Source organism: Pteropus medius, unplaced genomic scaffold, assembly GCF_902729225.1.
Source record: "Pteropus medius unplaced genomic scaffold, Ma_sr-lr_union100, whole genome shotgun sequence".
Taxonomy (NCBI): domain Eukaryota; kingdom Metazoa; phylum Chordata; class Mammalia; order Chiroptera; family Pteropodidae; genus Pteropus; species Pteropus medius.
Window position 1 is genome coordinate 7,355,074 of NW_024346062.1, and position 25,247 is coordinate 7,380,320.

At 36.2% G+C, this 25,247-nt stretch overlaps 1 protein-coding gene across 3 annotated transcripts in view; it reads right to left on the reverse strand.

Annotated features, from left to right (window-relative positions):
* The window catches only part of CCNH (cyclin H), a 28,277-nt gene extending 3,629 nt beyond the window's left edge, over positions 1-24,648 (reverse strand). The window contains exons 1-7 of one of the 3 annotated variants that reach the window (XM_039875020.1): positions 24,344-24,648; positions 22,050-22,172; positions 20,127-20,200; positions 18,756-18,966; positions 15,264-15,427; positions 5,554-5,624; positions 2,699-2,810 (exon numbers count right to left, since the gene is read on the reverse strand). In XM_039875020.1, the coding sequence (XP_039730954.1) occupies positions 2,699-2,810; positions 5,554-5,624; positions 15,264-15,427; positions 18,756-18,966; positions 20,127-20,200; positions 22,050-22,172; positions 24,344-24,460 (872 nt within the window). In that variant the 5' untranslated portion in view covers positions 24,461-24,648. The other 2 variants (XM_039875018.1, XM_039875019.1) reach the window with 2 other exon arrangements.
* Positions 24,649-25,247: the final 599 nt, after the last annotated feature.

Consider the following 25,247-nt stretch of genomic DNA (forward strand, 5'->3'; position numbering starts at 1 on the left):
TAACTCTGACTTGGGAAAGATTATGCAAAAACAGCAAAAAAACAACAGAAGTATGGAGATTTTGTGTAAGTCTCATCAAAACACTATATAAAAGCTATGGTAATTAAATGTATGGTATTAGCAAGGACTTAAACAGATTAAAATGATGACAGCTGACAAGTAAAAAGCTATATAGAAATTTAATATATTTAAAATAAGAAATTATGAAATATTAAATGGCTGGTACGGCAGGTTATTTGGAAAAAATTAAAATTTTACCTCACACCATTCACAAACAATTCTAAATGGTTTTAACAGCTGACAAAAGGCAAAATTATAGATTTATTTAGGGTAAGAAAAATTATTTGGATGTAAAAGCACAGAACAAGGACAAATTTATATATCACAAAGTGAAAGAAAAAAGAGAATGGCTATAGAATATATAAAAAGATGAGTACATATAAAATGAACTACAAAACAAAATATCGCAAAATTGGTCAAGGGTTATAAGCTAGGAATAAAGAACACAAATGACTTAAACACAGAAACATTAATACCTCATAGTAATGGGAAATGCAAATTTAAATACTAATGTGATGCTGCTTTTTCACCTAGACAGGCAAGAGTTAAAGACTGATACTATTAAATGTTGTATAATATATATGAAAATATTAATAAGAAAAAACTTGTTTCGTACACAGATGCAGAGAAAGAGTTGGCAAAAAGGTAAACACTATAAGTTACAACACTGCAGTTACAATTGAGATTTGGGTTTTGGTCAAATAGATCTTTGGTTTACCTGTATTGAATGACTTTAATGATATAGTCATTACTTATATAATGAAAAAGATAAAAGCATTTTGAAGACCAAGGAAAACAAATAGTTTATCCTAATGTAGTACTTATAAGTGTGGTCCATGAACCATTTGCACTGTGTAATAAGATAAATACAGAAACTAAGTGTGTTTAGAAACTTATAGAAATTTGAGATTAATTTTGACTTTAATAAAACTGAAGCTTATATTGTCTTTATTCATTTTTCTAGTAATTAATGTCATTATAGTTTACAAAAGTATAGATCTATAATGAATTTAAAGAAAAATAATAATTCTTTACAGACAGTTTGAGAAGCACCCCTCAAGTACTCAGGTATATAGAATTTGCTTTGCATGGTACAAAGCGGATGGAAAGTTTATATTATATGGATCCATTCAGTTACCTAACTAACTAGTTTAGGATTGATAGTAGTTCCATGATCTGGAGACTGAAAATTTTTTCATTAAAGAGACAGATAGTAAATGTATTAGGACTTGTAGGCCATTAACAGATTCCATGACAATTACCCAACTCTTGTTCTGTAGTGTGAAAACAGCCAGAGACAATATGCAAACTAATGGGTGTGGCTATGTTCCAATAAAACTATTTCTAAAAACAGGTAGTGGCCTGGATTTGACCTATATGAGCCATAGTTTGCCAACCCCTGGTCTAAGCCCATCAGTGTGAAAAAAAACATTATCAGTGCTGCAATACACTAGTGCCTCCTTATCTGCGGGGAATACGTTCTAAGACCGGCAATGGATGCCTGAAACTTCAAATAGTACCAAACCTTATATATACTATCTTTTTATATAGCTACATACCTATGATAAAGTTTAATTTATAAATTAGGCACAGTAAGAGATTAATAGCAATGTAACAATTATAACTATAATTTATGTAGTTTTAAAATACTGTATGTACAGTGTGGATATGCTAGACAAAGGGATGATTCACATCTTGGGTGGGACATGGCAAGATTTCACCACGCTACTCAGAATAGCACACAATTTAAAATTTATAAATTATTTTTGGAATTTTCCATCTAATATTCTTGGACAGCGATTGACAGAAACCATGGAAAGCGAAACTGCAGATATGGGAGAGACTACTATTTCATTCATTAAAGTCAACATTGTTTATTTCTCTGTAACCACACCTTCATCCCTCTTAGTTACCAATGAAACCCAGGATGCAATCTACCAATTTTAAGTTTCATATTAAACCATTGTTTGCAGTTATAAATAGTCCCATATTTTGTATACTTAATAAATCTCTGGATATTGTATTATACCATATAGTTAAAGACTTCAAATCATGTGTACCTTAAATCCTTGGAATGCTGTTCTGGCTTCTCCTATAGTAGCATATATTCAACAATTATAGAGATCAAAAACATCTCAAATGCATCTTAACATGCCAGATCTAACTCCCACTACATTTTAACGAATAAGGTAGAACTTTTGAATCAGAATGCATTCCACAGAAAATAGTTTTACCATTCCTATTACCTGCCCAGATCCCCAACTGTTAACACTCCTAAAAGCTGAAGCAGATCCTTCACTCTGCAAAGCATAAAGAGCCAGAATATGGTGATTTGCACATTCAGCCTACAAATCAGTAAGAGACATTATGGATCATAAGGAACACCCAACAGTACATTTTCCTATTCTATCTTCAATATAAAGTTTACTACTGAAAGAAAATACACCAAGTTTCCCTATTCTAGCTAACAGAAATAAGTCCAGAACAGTGTACTTGTTCCTCAGACAAGATCTCAGACCTGCAAAGAATCCAAAGATTAAAAGGACAAGAAGAGGTTCAGGGATTCCCTAGGAAGACTGTCTCATGGACAGGATAACGATTATATCTATTCTTGAAAAACACTGTCACAACTACTTACGTAATTACGTTAAGTGCAAGCTCAGCAGAGTGACATCTCTCTAACTTCTGTTTCAGAACAGCAACTTCTTCAGATCTGGGTGGTTCATATTTTTTTACCAAGTTTCTCATGCCTATGTGGAGATAAAGAAAAAAAGATTTATACTAGACAATAAAAAGCTTTGTTCTCATAAGGGAGTTGAATAATATTTTTCTATCTCGTTATGGGAACAGCATAACACTCTTGAAATTATGTGATTATCCTTATCAGGATATGTATTCTGCATTAAAATCCAATGAACACCATACTTTTAGCTCAAGTAATGATAGCTGTCGGCTGCTTAGCCCATATCATGTATAGTAGTAGTCCCCAACCTTTTTGGCACCAAGGACTGGTGTTCCTATGAAAATCCAATGCCTGCTGATCTGAGGTGGAGCTGAGGTGGTGGTGCTAGTGCCAGGGAGCAGTGCGAATACAGATGAAACTTTGCTCATTTGCCCACAGCTCACCTGCTGTGCGGCCCAGTTCCCAAGAGGACATGGGCTGGTACCGGTCCACGACTCAGAGGTTGGGGACCCCTGATGTCTAGCATAAAGATAAGCATGCTCTACAATCTAGTATTTTTTTCAAATCCCATTGTCATTTTGCTGTTTCAAGGCTTTTTAAAAATCTCTACATGGTTTAGCGAATATGCTTTGTTCCCTGCCAACAACCACATTCATAACATTCTATCCTATAGATGGTAGATCAAGAGTGTACCTCTTGTTTACAAAGGAAACTATTACTACACAACCTATAAAAAAGGGAGGATTGCTTAGTAAAAACGTGTCAAACAGTGATCCTTTGCTTTAATAGAACCAATACGTCAAACCATCACCAAGAAAACAATGTCCTCCTTAGGCTAAAAGCAAGGACTTTAAAATTGCAGAAACATCCTCTACCTGGACTTTTTATGTTATTCAACTACAATAAACTAAAGAACATAAATCTCAAGATTTATCAGGGAAATGAGAGAAGCAAGGCTTATTATTAGCGAGCCACATGCTCCAAATGGGTGACTATGCCACTGACTTACTTCATAATGCAAGTAAAGCAGTGTTTTCAATTGAATTTATACTTGTGATTCGACACCCTTTGGACAATACCTTTGTTCTAAAATATCATGAATAAGATATAATGTCATTAAAGCTCTGAGTATTTTATCAAGAGCTATTCTTATTTTGTATTAAAGTAAATGGAGTAAAAAATAAGGTACTGATATGAAATCAATAATAAAACTGGTAGCTATAAAATGAGCACAGTGGGTTATTGTTAAGGCCCCTACTACCTACTAAATTCCACAATCCTAATTATCAATGCCAGGTTACAATTAGCTTCGGATGTGAACCCTCTAGTGGTATAACTGAAGACCTACAGTTTTAAGATAAATCACAAATCTATCGTTCTCAGAGGGAAGCGCTCAAGATCATTTCAAGTAGGTATCAAGAAATGATACTTCTATGTCCTAAAGCATCTTAACATTTAAAATATAAAAATTACATCCACTTACTATCACCCAAAATCAAGATCTTTGGTACCATATTTTATTGTTTTATTCAGTAAACTACAAATTTAATTAAGAACAATGGCACAAAATGTTTTGGAGACAATTGACTTAATCCTAGAGAGTAGCCAGAGATCCAAGAGCGCTCAGTGTGGCATGGACAAGAATGAAGAATAGAGAGGGCTGAATACCTAGCCAATCGGGTAATTGGAGGTTCTACTCAACCCTTAAGATGGGGTTTTTCAATATCAGCATTATAGTTTGGGCTGGATAATTCTTTGTTAGGCTCTATTATTTCCTGAGGCTATTAAAAATTACTGCAAACTTAGTAAGGCTTAAAGACAATAAAAATGTATTCATAGTTCTGAAGCCAAGGAGACTGAAATCAGTTTCACTGGGTCACAATCAAAATGTTGGCAGAGCCACTATGTTCTCTCTCTGGAGGATCTAGGGGAAAAATCCATTCCCTAGAATCCTTCCCTATTCCAGTTTCTGGTAGCTGCATCCCTTGGCTTGTGGCCATATTACTCCAGTTTTCATGGCCAGGATCTTCAACTCTCTCTCTGCTGTCTTCGCACTGCCTTCTGTGTGTCAAACTTCTCTCTCTGCCTTTCTCTAATAAGGACTCTTGAGACTGGGTTTAGGCTCTACCTGGGTAATTCAAGATAATTTTCCCATCTCAAGATTCTTACCTTTATTACATATGCAACTCCCTCCTTTTTCCATATATGGTAAAATTTACAGGTCCAGGGATCAGGACAGGGACATCTTTGAGGGGCCATTTTACAGCCTACCTAGAGGGTTTAATGTGAATTTTATGTTTAATGGCATTCTTACCTCCACTCACTAGATGCCAGTAGCAGCCACCACTACTCCCCACGTTATGGCAGCCAAAATGTCTCCAGATATTGCAAAAGTTGTACCCAGTTAAGAACCACAGTTTTTGTAATATCAGCTAACAAAATAACTAACAAATAACACATGTTAACTAGTTAAAGTTGATTTACCTATAACACAAGTTCCAAATTTAAATATTATACTTAAATTTAGTTCCCTTTAGATCTTTTTCAGTGCTTATCTCATATTTGTGTACACTTTAAAAGGACCGTTTTGAATCTCAACCTTTTCTGAATCGGATATTTTTACTTTCCTAAGTTCTATATGCGTGAAAACTGTCCTGTCACATAACTCTGTTTCTCACCAATACATGCTTCATGCTTCTATACCATAATTCGATGAAAGTAAATATAAACAATAACCTGTTATCTCAAGTTAAGTATCAAGATATTTATTTATAAATTAGCAGTGTAATATTTTGTATTCTTTTACTTACTTTTCATTATATCTAGTAACTGTGACAAGCAAGTTCTGTTCTCTTTCAGCATCAGACTTTCTGATAAATAACTGGTAAGAAAGGAAAAATAATTTAATTTGTTGTACACATACAGCATCTCGAGAAAACCTGACAGCATATTTTTCTCCATGTTCATTTCATCAAGGTCAATTTTAAAGTTAATTTATTTAAAAAGTATTAAATAACAATACTTTGAACTCTACAAAACTATAATCTATAACTCTTATGGTCTTATGGATTTACAACTTAGGTTAAAAAATGTTAATGTTCAAAATAATTTCTATAACATAAGCTTTCAGAGGTATGAAAATAACAGTAGCAATGGTCATTACTTTTAACATTAAGTGTTTAATATATAAACCTTATAAGTCTAACTTCGTTTTACAGATGAGGAATCTGAGTCAGAGACAGATAAGTCATGACCTTGTAACTTCCCCAGTCACAAAGCTAGGAAGTAACAGAGGTAGAACCTGATACTAGTAAGGATTCTCTCTCCCCTTAATACCAAGTCCATGTTAACGACAGTTGTTCTTGAGACTAACAGTTATTCAAACCAGTAAGAATATCACCTCGATACTTTACAAATCTATTACATCTTATCTGCACCAAGTCCAAATCAAAGGTGTTAATACTTTTCCATAAGTGAATATAAAGTCTAGTTATCTGATTTCCTCAGAGCCAATGACCGTAGTATGAGAGTAAAATTCCTATATTTAAATGTTTACTCTGAGGTTTTATGTACCTGAACTTGATCTATAATTGATAACAGCCCAAATAGATTCTCAAGGCAGAAGTAATCTTTCAAATATGAATGCAAAAAAAAAATTCTCTCTTGGATGAAATAGTTACAAAAATAGAGACAGTTCTTTAAGAAATTTTGTTGCTATATGTCTTTTAAACTACCCAGGTTATTTATATTACATTACTTTGATAACTAAGTTTGATATTATATCTTCATCATCTGCTGTGGGAATAATTCACTTAATACATTTCTGGTTATCAGTAATTCAAAGTAAGTTTTTCCCCTTTTTCTAAAACTCGAAACTTAAGCATAAGGGTAATGTATTTTGTTCTAAGAGTTAACTGACCACATTCTTCACCTCTGAAACTTTAAGGCAGCAATTCTTAATCTCGATCTTGAATTAGAATTTTAATATTTTGACTTAAAAAAAATCCATAGGCAAGCAAGAACATCTAAGAAGTCAAACTGGGAAATGAGAAATAAAGATCTAAATACAATGAAAAAGAAAACCCAGAACTAACAACACAGCATCCTATGAATTAAAATCTAAACCATTACCAGCACAAGGGCTTTCCCTTTTTGAAATTAGCAATAAATGTAAAAGCAATATCCTATTCTTCCGGTCAAGGTAGTGGAGTAGGTAGACACCGTGCTCACCCCTCATCCCACAACCACGTCAAAATTATAACTAAATTACATCACAATCATCATTGAGAACCACCTGAAGTCTAGCTGAATAGAATTCTTATTACTAAAGATATAAAGATGAAGCCACACTGAGATGGGTAGGAGGGGAAGTGATGGTGAATGGGCTGGTCCTACACCCATGGTGTGGCAATTAAGAATCAAGAGGGATATCTTGGCTGTGGAGGACCTCCTGAGCAGCAAGGGAATCCTAGCCCGACACTGGGCTCCCAAGCCTGGAACACCAGTGCTGGTAAAAGAAGTCCCTATAACATCTGGCTATGAAAAGCAGTGGGGTTTGTGTCCAAGAAAGACAACAGACTTTTAGATACCTAGGGGTTGCAGGTCTTAAAAAGACCATGCACAAACTCGCTCAGCGCTCTAGCACAGGAGCAACAGCTTGAAAAGCATGAGGGACATAAGGGGAGAAACTGAACAGCTTCAGAGCAAGGGCTGGAAAGTCAGGGAGCAGAGCAGCTCTCTCCAGGATGGGACGTGCTAGCAAGTGCAATGACTCCTTTGTTGACACCTTCCTCTGCCAAATATAAATGTTGCATTAATCTGCTTAACACCATTTGCCAAATGGTGTTAACCCAGTCTGCCAAATATAAATGTTCCATTAATCTGCTTAACACCATTTGCCCTGCCCTGGTGATTCCTTGAGACCCCACCCAACCCAACTTGGGCACCCAGTCAGAACTTCTTTCAGTGGCCCTTCCATACAAACAACCTGCCTCGGCCCACACTGTAGACTTTTCTAAAATCTGTCAAAGGTCCACAAACCCAAACAAGCAGTGACTGGGCTCAGCATGCTATTATTTCATGCTAAGGAGCCCTGAGCCTGCAATAGTGGCAGCCAGGCTTGATTCACTGCATTGCCTCTCCCAGATAGCTACCAACCACATGTCACTTTGTAGTTCCTACCCTCCCAGTGGCCCCAGGCTGGGCACAGGCAGTAGCTAACCTTGGCCTGCACTGGAGCCCCTCTCGCCAAGGGCCCCAGACCCAACACACCAGTGTCCAGCTTCAGACCACACCGAAGCACCACCCAACCAGTTCCACAAATGACAGACCCAAAGGGTGGACCTGGCAGGCACCAGAGGCCTGTTGAAGTGAATCTCACCCTGTGGGGTCAGCCTATGTATAACAGCCTGTCCACTGTAGTCATGACCAATCTATAGAGCCAGTCAGTCTTGAGGGTCAATTCTACCCACTGATGTGTCAACAGCAATCAAGGCTCAACTATGAGAGGGCATATATAACCCACACAAGGAACATCCCTAGAGAATCTGGCTCATGTAACCGAGGAGACTGTACCACTGGGCCCACAGGACACCTACTACATAAAGCCACCCAGCTAAGACTGGGAGATGTAGCAAATTTACCTAACACACAGAAACACACACAGGGAGGTAGTCAAAGAGAGACAAAGAAACATCCCAAATGAAAGAACACAACAGAACTCCAGGAAAAGAAATACATGAAATGGAGACAAGCAATCTATCAGATACTAAAGTCGAAACACTGGTCATAAGGATGCTTAATAACTTAGAAGAAGAATAAATGAACTCAGTGAGAACTTATACAAAGAGATATAACCCATAAAAAAAGAACCAATCGGAAATAACGAATAACAAATAAAGAATACTTTAGATGGAATCAACAACAGATTAGATGAAGCAAAGGATCAAATCAGTGATCTGGAAGATAAGTAGCAGAAAACACCCAATCGAAACAGCAAAAAATAAAGAATGAGGATAGTTTAAGGGGCCTCTGGGACAACATCAAGTGTGTATCATTCACACTATAGGGACAGTAGGAGGAGGAGGAGAGAGCAAAAGATTGAAAACCTATTTGAAGACATAATGATGGAAAACTTTCCTAACCTGGCAAAGGAAAGACATACAAGTCCAGGAAGCACAGAGAACCAAACAAGATAAACCCAAAGAAGCCCACACCAAGACACATCATAATTAAAATGCCAAAGGTTAAAGACAAATAGAATCTTAAAAGCAGCAAGAGAAAAGCACTTAAGGGAGCTCCCATAAGACTGTCAGCTGATTTCTCAACAGAAACTCTGCAGGGCAGAATGGACTGGCCTGAAATATTAAAAGTGACGAAAAGCAGGGACCCACATCCAAGATTATTCTACCCAGCATAGGTATCACTTAGAATTACAGAAGGTATAAATAGTTTTCCAGACAAGAAAAAGCTAAAGAAGTTCATCACCACCAAATCAGTATTACAAGAAATGTTAAAGGGACTTCTTTAGAAGAAAAAATAAAAATATGAATAAGAAAATATAGCAAAGAAATTCTCACTGACAAACACAGTGGATCAACCAACCAAAAAACCAGTGCAAAGGTTAAAAGGCAAAACAAAATCGTGTAATTATGATAATAAATTAAGAGAAGCTCACAAGCACACAAATGAAGTAAAAACAATGACAAAAATAAACATGGAGGGGGTGAGTAAAAATGGTAATGACTTAGAATGTGTTCAAACTTAACCAACCATCAACTTAAAATAGATTGCTATAAAGATAGCTTGGTATATATGAAGCACATAGTAACCACAAACCAAAAACCTACAAAAAATATACAAGAAATAAAGAGAAAAGAATCCAAACACGACACTACAGAAAGTCATCAACATACAAGAGAACAGAGCAAAAGAATAAAAAAGGAACAGGAAAGAACTACAAAACAATCAGAAAACAATAAAATGGCAATAACTACATACCTATCAATAATTATAAATGTAAATGGACTAAATGCTGCAATCAGAAGACATAGGGTGGCTGAGTGGATAAGAAAACAAGACTCATAGATATGTTGTCTATAAGAGACCCACTTCAAAAGACACACACAAACTGAAAGGGATGGAAAAAGATATTTCATGCAAATGGAAACAAACAAAAAGGCTGGCGTAGCAATTCTTAGATAAAATCGACTTTAAAATAAGGGCTATGACGAAACAAAGAAGGATATTTCATAATGAGAAAGGGATTAAAGTGACAAGAGTATATAACTCTTGTAAAGATTTATGCACCCAACATAGGAGCACATAAATATATAAAACAAATATTGACAAACATAACAGGAAAGAGAGACAGTAATAAAGTAATAGCAAGGGACTTTAGCAATGCGTTGACATCAATGGATAGGTCATCCAGGCAGTAAAATAAACATGGAAACAGTGGCCTCATATGAAACATCAGACCAGATACATTTAAATTGATATTTTTAGAACATTTTACCCAAAAGCAGAATATTCATTCAAGTGCAGTTCTAACATTTTCCAGAATAGACCACATGTTAAGCCATAAAGCAAGTCTCAAAAAATTTAAGAAGACAAATCATATCAGCCATCTTCTCCAATCATGTTATAAAACTAGTAATCAGTTACAATGAAAAAAAAAAACAACCCCAAAATACACAAACACATGGAGGCTAAATAATACGTTACTAAACAATGAATGGGTTAATAATGAGATCAAGGAAGAACTCAAGATACCTTGAGAAAAAAGAAAATGAAGACACAATGACTCAGAATATATGGGACACAGCGAAAGCAGTCCTAAGAGGAAAATTCATAGCAACACAGGCCTACCTCAAGAAACAAGAAAATTCTCAACTAAACAATCTAACCTTATACCTGAAGGAACTAGAAAAAGAACAGCAAACAAAGCCAAAACTGAGTAGAAGGAAGGATAATAAAGATGAGAGCAGAAATAAATGATCTAAAAAATAAAAATAAAAAAAATACAAAAGATCAATGAAACCAAGACCTGGTTCTTTGAAAAGATAAAAAATTGATAAACCTTTAACCAGATTCATCCAGAAAAAGAGAGGACCCAAATAAACAAACAGAAATGAAAGAGAAGTGACAAATAACTCCACAGAAATACAAGGGATTGTAAGAAAATACTATGAGCAATTGTATGCCAACAAATTGGACAATCAGGAAGAAATGGATAAGCTCCTATAAACATACAATATCTCAAGACTGAGTCAAGAAGAAACAAATCTAAACTGATCGATAAGTACTAACGAAATTGATTAGTAATCAAAAAACTCCCAACAAATTAAAGTCCTGGACCTGATGGTTTCACAGGTGAATCTTACCAAACATTCGAAGAATTAATACCTATTCTCAAACTATTCCAAAAATTTCAGGAGGAGGGAAGACTCCCAAGCTCATTTTACAAGGCCACCATTACCCTGATTCCCAAAGACAATACAAAAAAAGAAAACTATAGGTCAATATCCCTGATGAACACAGATGCAAAAATCCTCAACAAAATATTAGCAAACCGATTCAGATATATATTAAAACGATCATAAACCATGATCGAGTGGGATTTATTCCTGGGATGCAAGGTTGGTTCAATATTTGCAATTAATGTAATACACTAACAAATTGATAAAAACATATAATCAAGAGATACAGAAAAAGTGACAAAATCCAGCACTGATTTATGATACAAACTCTCAGCAAAGTGGGAACAGAGCAAACACACCTCCATATAATAAAGTCCATATTTGACAAACCCACAGCTGATATCATACGCAACAGTGAAAAGCTAAAAGCGTTTTCCTTAAGATCAGAAATAAGACAGGGATGTCCACTTTCACCACTTTTATTTAACAAAGTATTGGAAATCTCAGCCACAGCGATCGCACAAAAAATAAAACGCATCCAAATTGGAAAGAAGTAAAACTGTCATTTGCAGATGACATGGCACTACACATAGAGAACCATAAACAGCCCACCCCAAAACTGTTAGAACTGATATATGAATTCAGTAAGTAGGATACAAAATTAACATTCAGAAATCAGTTGCATTTTTAAACACCAATAATGAACTATCAAAAAGAAAACAACCCCATTTACAACTGCATTGAAAAAAAAATCTAAGAATAAATTTAAGCAGGCAAAACACCTGTACTTGGAAAATTATAAGACACTGAAGAGGCAAATAAATGGAAGCATAGACCTTACTCATAGGAAGAATTAATATCGTTAAAATGTCCATACTACCCAAAGCAATCTACAGATTCAATGCAATCTCTATGAAAATACCAATGGCATTTGTCACAGAACTAGAGAAATAATCCTAAATTTATATGGAGCCAGAAAAGATCTCAAATAGCCAAAGCAATTTTGACAAAGAACTACAAAGTTAGAGGTTCATGTTACCTGATGTTAAACTATATTACACAGCTATAGTAATCAAAAAAGCATGGTACTGGCATAAGAAGACACACAGATCAATGGAACAGAATAGACAATTCAAAAATAAGCCCACACCTATATGGTCAATTGATCTATGTCAAAGGAGGCAAGAATATACAATGGGGTGGATAGTCTCTTCAATAAATGGTGCTGGGAAAATTAGACAGATACATGCACAAAAAAATGAAACAACCACTTTCTTATACCGTATATAAGAATAAACTCAAAATGAATTAAAGAGTTAAAAGGTAAGACCCGAAACCATAAAACTCCTAGAAAAAAAACATAGGGAGTAAACTATCACTCTTAAAAAGTCTTATCAGGCAATGGAAACAAAATAAACAAATGGGACTACATCGAACTAAAAAGTTTTTGCACAGCAAAGGAAACTATCAACAAAACAAAGACAACCTACTTAATGGGAGAAGATATTTGCCAATGATATATCCAGCAAGGGGTTAATATCCAAAACATATAAGGAACTCACACAACTTAACACCGAAAAAGATCTGATTAAAAAATGGGCAAAGAACCTGACATACTGATGGCCAACAGATATATGAAAAGCTGTTCAACATCACTAATCATCAGGGAAATGCAAATTAAAACCACAATGAGCTATCACCTCACACTTGTCATAATAGCTATCAATAAATCAACAAATAAGAGTTGGTGAGGATGTGAAGAAAAGGGAATCCTCGTGCACCATTGGTGAGACTAAAGCAGTAGTACAGCCACAATGGAAACCAGTAACGGAAGTTCCTCAAAAAATTAAAAATAGAACTACAACATGACCTGGCAATCCCACTTCTGGGTATTAATCTGAAGAAACCCAAACCATTCATTCAAAAAATACATGTAGCCCTTTGTTCACTGCAGCATTATTTACAATAGCCAATATATGGAAGCAACCTAAGGGTCCATCAATAGACAATTGGATAAAGAAATTATGGTACATGTATGCAATGGAATATTACTTGGCCATAAAAAAGAATGAAATCTTAGCATTTGTGAAAACATGCATGAATCTAGGGGGTATTATGCTAACTGAAATAAGTCAGAGAAACACAAATTCCATATAATTTCATAAGTATGTAGAATCTAAAAAACAATAAACTAACTCATAGATTCAGAGAATAAATTGATGGTGCCAGATGGGAGGGTCTTGGGAGGGCTGGGTAAAAAAAGTTGAAGGGATTAAGAAGTACAAACTGGTAGTTATAAAATAATCACAGATATGTAAAGTACACCATAAAGAAGGTAGTCAATAATATTGTAATAACTATGTATGATGTCAGGTGAGTATTAGAATTACTAGGGGGGATCACTTTGTAAGTTATATAAATGTCCAACCACTGTGTTGAAACTAATACTGTATGTCTGTAATTTAAAAAATTTTAATAAAAGCAATGTCTTTGTACTCAAAAAAATTCCAAAGTAAATGTGAAGTTAATGATTCGAAAGTATTTCATCAAAGGAAAAAGTACTCAAATGATTATAGTTCCTGGGAATGCTACAAAAGCTTATTTAATTTGAAATGAGCTCGAGGTACAATTTCAATTTCGCTTATCATAAATAAATTATAATTTAGCAGAAATTATAACTAAGTAAATTTTAAAGAAGAAATAAACTAACTTGCTTCATTCTTCTCAATTTACAAAAAATCCTCTAAGAAAAATCTCACCTATGGAAGAATCTGCATATACACTGCATAAGATATGATGCTTAAACAGATTATCAATCATCTGGTTATTTGAATTGTGGAAAAGAGGCTTTCTTCCCTTAGAGACTAGAGGCTCCACACTTAAACTCAACTGATATCAATTTTCTGCATGACTATCGTTCTAAACTAGGGCGAGGATTCACAGCTTGTTCATTATTATATTCCTAAAGTGTAGTACAGTGCATGGTACATAAAAGGCACTCAATAAAGGCTTGCTTAGAAATTAAATGGACTATAAACCATTTTCGGATTAAATATATAAATTTATATACAGCTGGTGAGCTGCATTTGTAGACAAGAGGCATACAATAAATTAAACAAGATACAAAAGCCCACAATCCCTTGTCTTGGATTTGTTTTGAAATACAGAATTGTTCATGTCCTAGAAAGGTAACCTGGTGTATTACCATAAATGCCAAATACACACTCCAGTGATGTTTGGGGCAGTATCCTATCATCTGTAACAATTTTCCCAAGGAAAAATATTCCCATTAAGTTGATTAAAGACTAAAATACATCTGCTTGTTTGCTGCCACCATACCAATGGACTTTGAGATTATGGATGGAGGATTACAAACACAGAGAACAGTTTAAGTTTAGAAAGTTTTATCTTTCTTCCCTAGCAATTTCTAGGAATGAAATGAAGAACTTCAAAAGCTTAAAAAAAAAAATAAATGCAAAAATTTTTAAAGTCTAATTTGCTGCTAGCCTGTGCTTAAGTTATAAATAAATATAATATGGGTATAATATTTAGTTAATCTGTATACAAGCTAATGCTTTAAGAATCAACTTAATTCATGTAAAGTGTTTATCAAAGAGCCTGCTTCTCAGTGTACATTTTTTTACGTATTAGCTCTATTTATAGCTCAACTGCAATTCATTTGGCCATTCCCTAAAGCATTATTCATTCAACAAATCTATACTGACTTCTATATGACACACATTCTCCACAGCAAGAGAATGATGACAAAACAAGGCAGACAAATTCTGTATACTCATGTTCCTTACCAGTTCATAAAACTTCTAAATTTGTCATATACTATTAGCTGTATCAGTCTTTCGGGATCACCTGATTTACTTCCACCTTAGTTGTAAATGGATCATCTTAGCTCAAGGATATCTTACTCAATTTTTAAACATTTCCTTAAAAGGTGATTTGTTTCTTCCCTCAGTTGCACTCACTAACGCCTCCAGCCATTGGAGATATAAAGGACTCTATTTGCAAAATGAACCTTAAAAACTCAGACTTCAGGAAGAAACTGAGTAACTGAGTTTGAATTAAGTTAAAACACAAATTAATACCTTTCCATAGTAATTCCTGCTCGGGATGCACTCGATAAAATGGCAGTCAGGGCAATTTGAGAAGGTGTATATAAAAGGTATGCATCCGTCAACGCAATTCTATTAAGAAAATCATCAGCTGTTTTCCTCAAAATCTCTGGATTCTCCAACATAGGATAGCGGGTCTAGAAAAAAAGTTTGCAAATGTTATCACTTGCAAGGGTTTAATGGAGCAACGACAGTTCAAAATATTTATGTTAACCAGGAAGTGCTTCAGTGAAGGATACTTTCATAAAAGTAACTCCTTTTCTATACTCCGGCAACAATCTTTTCATGTAAAAATATTTTGTATTCACTATTAGCATGTACTGAAAATACAATCTTTAAATAAGAAATATGCTTTAAGGTAATATAGCTAAAGTTTCAAGCATAGTTCTTGGCTATTCTGATTTATGTTAATCCCCTTTTGTCTTTTTCCAATTGAGGCTCTTAGAGATTCCACTGGGTCTGAAGTTGACCTAAGAATTACGTACTCCCAGGTAAAAACTTTCCAAGCAATCCAGGTGATTCAATGTGAGGCCACATTTAGAACTAAACCACTGCCCCCTCATTTTGATTTAAAATTCCTTCTACTCAAAGTTTACTTTGGAGAAGGTAAATGGAAATTAACCTTGGTCTGATTACAGAATTATTTTTAGAATATGTCAAGAAATATGGAAGTTCCCATATTTCCTGACAATTCTTATCTTTTAAGATGAGCCCTAAATCCTTGGATTTACATATTAACATTCAGGTCCCAAAGCAGTAAGAAATCTTTTCTGTACTCTGAAACAAAATATCACATACAATTGTGTAGTCCTGCTAAGGTCTTGTCATTATCCTAAAATCTCTGACCTCTGATACGACAAATTCAGACATTCCACTCTGACCACCGCATTGCTCTTCCAGATACATTTGCTCAATTACTTCGCAGCTGTTTTTTGACTTCCTCTTCAGAAATCTTTGGTCTGTTATCATTCTACTTGCTTCCACTCACTAGTGTCCTCTGGTCCTTTCCCTCCTGAATATCCTGTCCCAATATGCTGCCAACACATTTCTGGCAAAATTCAACAGTAGGTGAATTCAATAAACCTGCACTGGAACCATATCTAAATCTCTGGGTGCTGCTAAAGAAATAAATAGGTTCGTTGATCTCAGCAGGGCTTTCAATACTGCCTAGCTATGATAATGTTCCATAGAAAATTTGTTCTATTTTTCAGTGACCATGTTAAACATTTTCCATCTTGAAGTCATTAATAATTCTCAGAAACTCCGTAACTCTCATAAATGATCTCTGCTTTTAACAAAGATACTCTCATTTCCTGCCACTGCCAAATCCCCAGGCAAAACACTATCCTCATCCACCCTCTCCTCTTTCCCCGCATTAAAAGAGCTATTATTCTAAGGCCAACCCTTCTATCTTGCTGAGAAACCCATGACAGCCCCGCTACCTTACTCCAAAAAGAAACCTGAGCTACTTATTTTCCACTTTTCCCTTTAAGTTTTCTTTTACTGCTAGCCTTCCACATCGGTTTCTTCCACAAAACAAAAACCATCCCTTTCCTTCATTTCCAGCAGTTCCCCCATCTTCTAAATCCTATCTTCTTTTTCCACTGCAAAGACAAGCCATCTAATAATCCAAGTTATGTATACTTGTTTGCTCACCTATTTATTCCCCAACTGGCTCCAATCTGCTTTCTTCCTCCATACTCCATAGAGACTAATTTCACCAAGATCACAAATGACCTTTCTGGCACAAAATCCAGCAAATGTTATCCGTCTACTTTAACTCTGTCCGAATTCTGAGCAGGACTTGGGAGTTGCGCATACTCATCTTCTAAAAGTAACCCACTTCCCTTCATTTCTCTAGAAAGTCCTACCTCTCTGGATATTCTTCCATCTTCTTACCAGTTTGTTATCTCTCTCTACCTACTCTTTAAGTGGTCCTCATGGCCAACCCACTTTAAATTTTCCTGGGGCAATGATGCCCAAATCTGTACCTCCAGCCTAGCCATCCTCTCTGACTTCCAGACACAAATGACTACCCATTCGATGCGTTGCAGACAATGGAAATTCATGATGTTCCAAACCACATTCATCAACTCCCAAACCCTCCACCATCAGCAAATCTCTCCTGTGCCGGTATTTCCTGTATCAGAAAGCATACCACCATGTGCCCAGGCCAGAACCTAGGAGTTCCTCCTCTGTTCTCACTCTCCACAAGCAATTAAACCTCAAGCTCTACTGATTCTGCCTACTATCTCTGAAGCCCAAGCTCTCTCTCTACCCCCTGCCATTACAGGAGTCAAACTAACAGCTTATTAACTGGTACCCCTTCAACCATCCTAACCTGTTCTCTACATTATCATGACACATATAGATGTGCAATAAATACCTGATGGGGACTGATGCATGAGCTTGCCAACATGATTTTTTTAAGATGTAAACCTAATTTATTTTAAAAATGCAAAACTGATTTGCCACTCTCTAGATTTAAATCTTTCACTGGCTTCCCATTGCTCTATTTAAAATCCTTAACATCACCTCCACAGTCTAGACTCTGCCTTCCACTCAGGCAGCATTCTATGGCAGTCTTCCCCTGCAATCTCTAGGCTGTTTAGGTTCTTTAGTGCACTATGGTTCTTGAATCTGGGCCTCTGACCAGAGAGGCCTGACTGGAATGCTCTTTCACCACTTAATTCCTACTCTTGCTATGAATTTCATTTTAAATGACACTTTCTCAGAACTGTTTTCCCTTTTTCTCAATCTGCTATCTCCTCCTAAAGTATCCTATACTTCCCCTCTGTATTACTGAGCACACTGAATATATGCTTGTCCTTCCCACTAGACTATAAGGTGTATAAAAGCTGAAGCAGTTCTTGTCTTGTTCCTGGCTTTATCAGTGTTTGGCATGTAGAAGGTCCCCAAATTTCACCTCTCAATTGAGATTAGTGAACCAGTTTCCAACTTCTGTTTGACTTTACTCAGACCATCCAAATCCTCTTTTAGAGCCAAAACAAAATAAGATGCTTTTATCAATGTTTATTTACTTATATTTTTTATGCCTACATATAGATTCCAGTTCACGATGCATTAAAAAGTCACTTAGCAATCTTTTAGTTTAAAATGAAGAATTTTTTATGGTTCTTTAAATCAGATCTATGACAGTACACTTCAGTTAAAAAGAATTATCTTATGTCTTTAAAAGCATTACTCTAAACTCATAATTGTCCTTATTATGGTCCCTGGAACAGTATTTGCTGACCTATTAAATCAGAAGCTCTGGAACTGTAGCCCAGCAATGAGATAACAAGACCACCAGGTGATGCACACCTAAGTTTGAGAACTATACTGCCCTTGAGGTCCAGCTGTAACAATTAAGATAATTACAAGTTATAATTTTGGATTCTTTTGGTTACAGAACGTTAGCAAAGGAGTATACTCTATTAGTTTCCTTTATATCAACAAGATTACCTTTAAATCAATGAGAAAGCCCTCGAACGGTCTATAAGGATTGTGGACAATAAGGTGGAAATTAAGTTGCTGTATAAGCAGCAGTTCATACTCCAAAATCTGTTCCAGTGCCTTCTCCTGTCCAAGGGGACTCTCCCGTAGATTTCCAACAAACTGTGGACTAGATACATTGAATTCATCTACTTTGCAGGCCAAAAATGCACAGGTGAGCCTAGAGGAAAACATAAGGAATATAATGAAGCACCTTAAGTTCAGAATAAAATGCAAGTCTAAATTACACTTTACTAGGAAGTCATTTTCTCACACACACAAAGGGGTAATGTATATACTCCGAAAAATATCTAAACATTTTATTTCTAAAAGTACATTCTAAAATTGCCTAATATTCACACGTGATTATGCTAGACACCGCAAGGCATTTTTTTTTTCTTAAAAAGAGGGACAAATAGTTTCCTAAATTTTTAATCCATTAGACTATAAAATTAGGTCGAACCATACAACATTGCCACGGCATTCAACCATTACTAACTTAATGGCAGTTTCTATAGTTCCACTTAAATATCTGGAAGAATAATTGAAGAATAAGAGTACTTTGTATCATGAAATATAGATGGAAGAGAAAAAAATACGATAGTACACATATATGAACCATTTGAGTACGGGATGAAAAGTAGATTAAAGGAACAGTGTGGAAAGCCCGTCGGTAGAAGTCTCCAAGGGCATTTGAACAGGGGATTATTACCTCAGGAAGAAACCTATGAAACTCTCAAGGATACTACATAAATTTCAGAGTTAGAAAGTAGTAATAAGATTACCACAAAAATCAAGATTGAAGTAGCAAGGGACTGACTTAGACTGGTAGAAATCGGACTTAAAAGGAGAAAAAGTAAACAAGGACAATGTGATTGACAGCAAGCTCTTTGATGAGTCTCATACTAATTTCAATTTTATCTTTAATGGTAAGCATAGTGCTCAGCAGAGAGCAGGATCACAAAAGACCTTTGTTCAACTGAAATAAATATGGAGCTATAGGACTTGTAAACTGATTGGATATAGTGAGAGGAGGAGTTACTGCTAATGATTCTCACTTGCGCTAACTGGAAGACGAAAGGTGCCACTAACAAAAAGGGATGTTAAGGAAGCTAGCTTGAGAAAAACAGAATTTGAATTTGGGCAAGTTAAAGTTGAGATGCCATCAGTATTACAGGAAGGGAAGTATTATTATAGATGTTTAAGGAGTATAATGAGGGATCTTAAGTTCAGAATAGAATGCAAGTTTAAATTATCCTTTACTAGGAAGTCATTCTCACACACACACTAGGATAAAAGTCTTCACAGATGAAAATCAGTAAATAGAAGACTTGTACTTACATTATTATCCGGGGGTGATATTCCATTACTGAGTTATTAAGATAAAAACGCTTGAAATACATACAAGCTGTACCCTAAAGTTAAAAATACATATACTATCAGAATCTATTCACGTTAAATTTGTTAAAAAAAAACTTATTTATCAAAAGTTTTTCTGAAAAGTTATCCATATAAAATACCAAACTTGTTAATTCTTCTTTAATCAAATAAATTGTGATAAATTACTATAGAGATGCCAGAGCCAAAAGACCCTTTTGTTGTCTTCCTCAACCCATCCTGAGTTCTCCTTCCTATGGTTACTGGTTCCCGGTTTATTTTTAAAAAGTTGTGTTTCAAGAATTCAGAGTAACAAAAGTGGCCCAAATTAGAAAAATTTCAAGGAGAAAAAATACAATGTTCACAGCTTAACCAATCTTGTAAAGAATATTGACAGCGTAACACTGTTGGTGCAGTACACCCTCTCTCTAAATCTACTCCAGATTTGATATTAACCGTGATCACTACTGCCAAATCAAACAGAAGCAGCATCACCTACTGTTTACTAACTGCATCCCATGTGCCAGGTTCTGTGCCAAGCACAAAACTATCATCTTATTTTAATCCTTACAGCTTGATGAAGCACTGCTATCTCTACTTTACAGAGAAAGAAACTGATTATCAATGAGATTAACTGACTTGTCACACAGCTAATAAGGGACAAGGCTAGATTCAACTAATACCTGCCTGTACTTTTAGCTACTATGACATTTGGCTAGAACCAATTAAATAAACGTTTATTTATTTTAGAAAAAAAGAATATTTCCTTGAAATATTTTGTCATTTTATGTTAAAAACGAAATTCTTCTTCCAGGATTCAGTTTCTTTATCTGAAAAAAAAATCACTTAAATCTACTACTTTTTGTACTCTTTCATGAGGAAAAAAAAAAAAAAAAAACCAGAACTAAATCTGGAGATAGAAGCTAACTGAGTGATCTAAAACAATTCCAGAATCATTGCTCTCTCAGATGAAGGTCTGGTAAACTAAGACACTATGAATATTTTTGGACTTGATATTTTCAATAATCTTCAATTTTTTCAACTATAAAAATGGAGATTATTTCCTAGGGGTTTATTCCCTATTGTGTCTTAAGTTATTCACTCTCTATAATTTTAAAATTTAAGATACTTTCAATGAATAGAGACTTTCATATTTGATCTTCATGACAAACCTGTGAAATAAGGAAAAAATATTTTATACTCCTTTTGTTCTTTATCTTTCAGCTTGTTAATCTATCTTCTATAAAAAAAAATACATAGAAATAATTATAGAGACAGTAAATCCATATAGCCATGAAATTCTAACTACCTGTTTCTCTCACCATTGCCCCACTATAGCAAACACACAGAGACAAGTGGGGTCCTCAGAACCATGTATATGAAACAACTACAAGACAGTTTTTTACCCAAAGAAAACCTCCAGCTTCTACTAATCAGGTTTAAAAATTCCTTATGGCATGAGTTTCAGCTGGGGTATATAATTACAAAGGATTAATGAATGTATTATTTCAAACATGTGTGTGATAGTGTTTTTTAAAAAAGCACTAGTCTATGTTCTGGTCCCAGTTCTAGTGCTCATTAATTGAAGACTTTGGAAAAGTATTTTTTTTTTTCTATATAATGAAGATGTCATGACATGTCTAGCAGATCTCAAAATTCTTTTGACTATGAAACGAGACTTGAAACATTTTGTAAGATATGGTATAGGAATCCATAATTTAAGGCAGTTATTGAAAAATATATGACAAAAACTTAAATACATAAATTATATATTTATATAACCAAGGTGCATTTTTTAATTAAGTGGATAGAGGACTGAGTTACAAATTTAGAAGGTCAGATTTCAGAACATGAAGGAGATTATACTTCATCACTACCATAACTTACCACAACAGACCTTGGCATTGCTGGTTTAAACACTGAACAAAATTCCAATAATCTCTTTTCATAGTATTTGCAGAGTGTCATTTCTTCATGAGGCTCAAGAAAGACTGGATCATTTGGAAGAACCTTTAGATCACAAGTTACAACGTAAGTTCAGTGAATTAAATAATTTAAAAATATTTTTCTATCCAGATTAGTTTATATCTCCAGCCAAATGGAAATTCACACCTAATTTTCTCTTTATAGAATTGTTAATTATGACACAAAATAGCTTTAGGAAAACATTTAATAATCTAAAACTATACCATAATTTCACAAGTTCTCAGTATGTCAGCTGGACATTTGCTTTAATAAGGTATAAGCAATCAAGATGGAGTGTGTGCATACGCTCCCAGGTTTGATGTCATTATTTAGAAATCAAAAAGAAGATACACACTGTTAATGGCTGGAAGTTTTTAAGATTCCTTTCTCAGTCAGTAATTAAGTCACACAGGTTGAGGTAAAAATCAACAAGTTACTCAAGGATAATTCTGAGCCTGAAAACATTACCTTTTATTCATCTTTGTAAACTCTCTACAGAATCCACTAGATGATTAATACAATTTTACAACAAATATCCATTATTAGGTGCTGTTACTGGTTTAATTACAACTACCCAAATAAAAAATATATTGAAGTCCTAACCCCCTAGTATAGGCATACCTCTGAGATAGTATGGGTTTGGTTGCCTACAACTGCAATAAGCAAATAGTAATCTTTTTGCTGGTGGAAGATCTTGCCTTCTGTTTGCAAAAAGAAAAAACATATCTATGAAGCACGATAAAGTGAAAGCTCAATAAAACAAGGTAGTCTGTACCTCACAATAAAACCTTATTTGGAAATATGGTCTCTGCAGATGTAACTAGTTAAGGTAAGGTCACATTGGAGCAGAGTTGGCTCCTAATCCAATGTGACTGGTATACTTATTAGAACAAGCTACAGAGACATAGGGAAACATAAGGATGGAGGTAGAAACTGGAGTTAATGCTGCCCTGAGGTTACTAGAAGCTTCAGAGAGCAAATACTGACCAGTCTTTATCTCAGACTTCTAGCCTCCAGAACTGTTAAACAATAAATTTCTGTTGTTTGAAGCCACCCAGTTTGTGGTAATTTTTTTTATGGCAGCCCCGGGAAACTAACACAAGTGCTAACTTTATAAAGACAACATGGTCTTGTGCTTTAGAGCAGGAATGCTGGAACTTGATTCCTTGGGTCCAAATTCCAATTCTGCCATTTACTAGCAATACAGCCTTGAGAAGTTATTCAACCTCTTTGTTCTTCAGTTTCCTTAGCTGTAAAGCATGCATAAGAGTAATCTGTACCTCAGAGGGTAGTTATGAGTATTAAAAGAGCTAACACTTTCTAAATACTTAGAATATTGCCTGGCACACAGCACAATACTACTACTTTGAGCAGCACAAAGTGATACGCAATAGAAGGACTTAAAGGTAAAAAGTATATTATCTCAGTTCCAACAGTTCTGAGACATGGAATATTTGAAGGGAAGCCAGTGTTAAATGGGTGTTGGGCACTGTCAGAAAAGGTAGTTGGGAGCTACAACAGGAAGAACCTGACTGTCAGGCCATAACCCAAACCATCTTCCGTCAATTAATTTGTGCAAACGGTCCCGGGCCTCCCTCCCTCCACCCTGCCCCCTACAAGCCAGGATGCCAGAGGTCTACTTAGAATAGCATCTGATAAAGTTAATTTCCCCTTTTAAAATCTTTCAAAGGTTCCCCAACCACTGATCATAAAATTCAAACTCCTTACTTCCAACTTGCAAGTTTCCTACCTTCTCCTGCACAGGTGCTCAGCTTCCACTACACGGGACCTAGAACATTCCACCAACCCGCCATACAACTTGACCTCCCACTTTGCACCTGTGGCTCTGTCCTCCTCGAATGTTCGTTCCCCATCTTAGCATCAACTACTGGGAAAAGCATTCCCCGACATTCCCGTTTGACGAGTGAATGGCTCTAGTTTCACCATACGTAGACATCCCTCAAAGTCTTTTTCGCCATGTTACTGGTTACTTATCTACCACTAAACTATGGAATGGCGTCGGTCTCTGTACTCACAGCATCTGGCAAGGTGCTTGCCTGTTTATTAAACAGATGAACGCGCACCTGCGGAGCCAGGAGAGGAGGAGGGGTGCAGGGAGCCTCCTGGAGCCAGGGGGGTGGGGAAGGTGGGGGATGTCCCGCAGCTGTTCAAGAATTTAGAGGCCAGGGCAAGGGGGCGGCAGCCGGAGTCCTCACCTTCCCGTTCGCCACCGCTTTGCACTTGAATTTGCGGTTGGCGTCAGCCCGCAGTCGTGCCAGCTGCTCCTCACTGGCGAAAGTCCAGTGCCGCTTCTGGCTACTGTTGTGGTACATCCTTAAGTCCGAGACCAGGCCCAAGTAGTCTGGAGAAAAAGACCGCAAACGCCACAACACCGTGGTGAAAACCGGCCACGCCACGACAGCCGAGGGCGTCAGGCCGCCCGGCGCGGGAGTCCTGACGTCACAATCACGTGGTAATTCCGTCCGCAATCGCGCTTCCGGAGAAGAGTGCGAGAACACCTCGCGTATTCGTCTGGCCTCCGCCTGCTACGCAAGGGGATGGAGCCTATGGATTTGCCCCTCCTTTCTATGAACCTCGTCTAGAGCTCCGCCCCTTTTCTACAAAATTTAAAGGAGAAGCGACAGGCAGGGTTATCTCAGGGAATGTAAAGTGAGGGTATGTTCAGGCTAACATAAATAATTCACATGGGGGGAATCAGAAATGGGGAAGGAACTTGGGAGGGTGTCAAATTTTAAATAGAATATTCAGAGTAGGCCACACTGAGAAGGTGACATTAAGCAAAGGCTTGAAAGAGTTGAGGGATAAGTCCTATCAATCAGGTGGGAGTAATTTGGGGGCAGTTAGAACAGTCAAGGTCCTAAGGCAGAAGTATTCCTGGCTCTTTAAAGAGAGTGTGCTTGGAGCTCTGCCAACTATTTCTACTTCAGAGATAATTGAACAGGGTTGGAAAACCAGCAACAATGCATGTGTATTGTTCTTTACTGCTCTACCACAAATGTTACCCTATGCTTTTTCTGTGCCTTTTTCCTTGCCTTTCTGTTGGATTGGATTGGATCTTGCCAATCCTCTCTCCCTATTGCCATCTTGGAAGCCACGAAG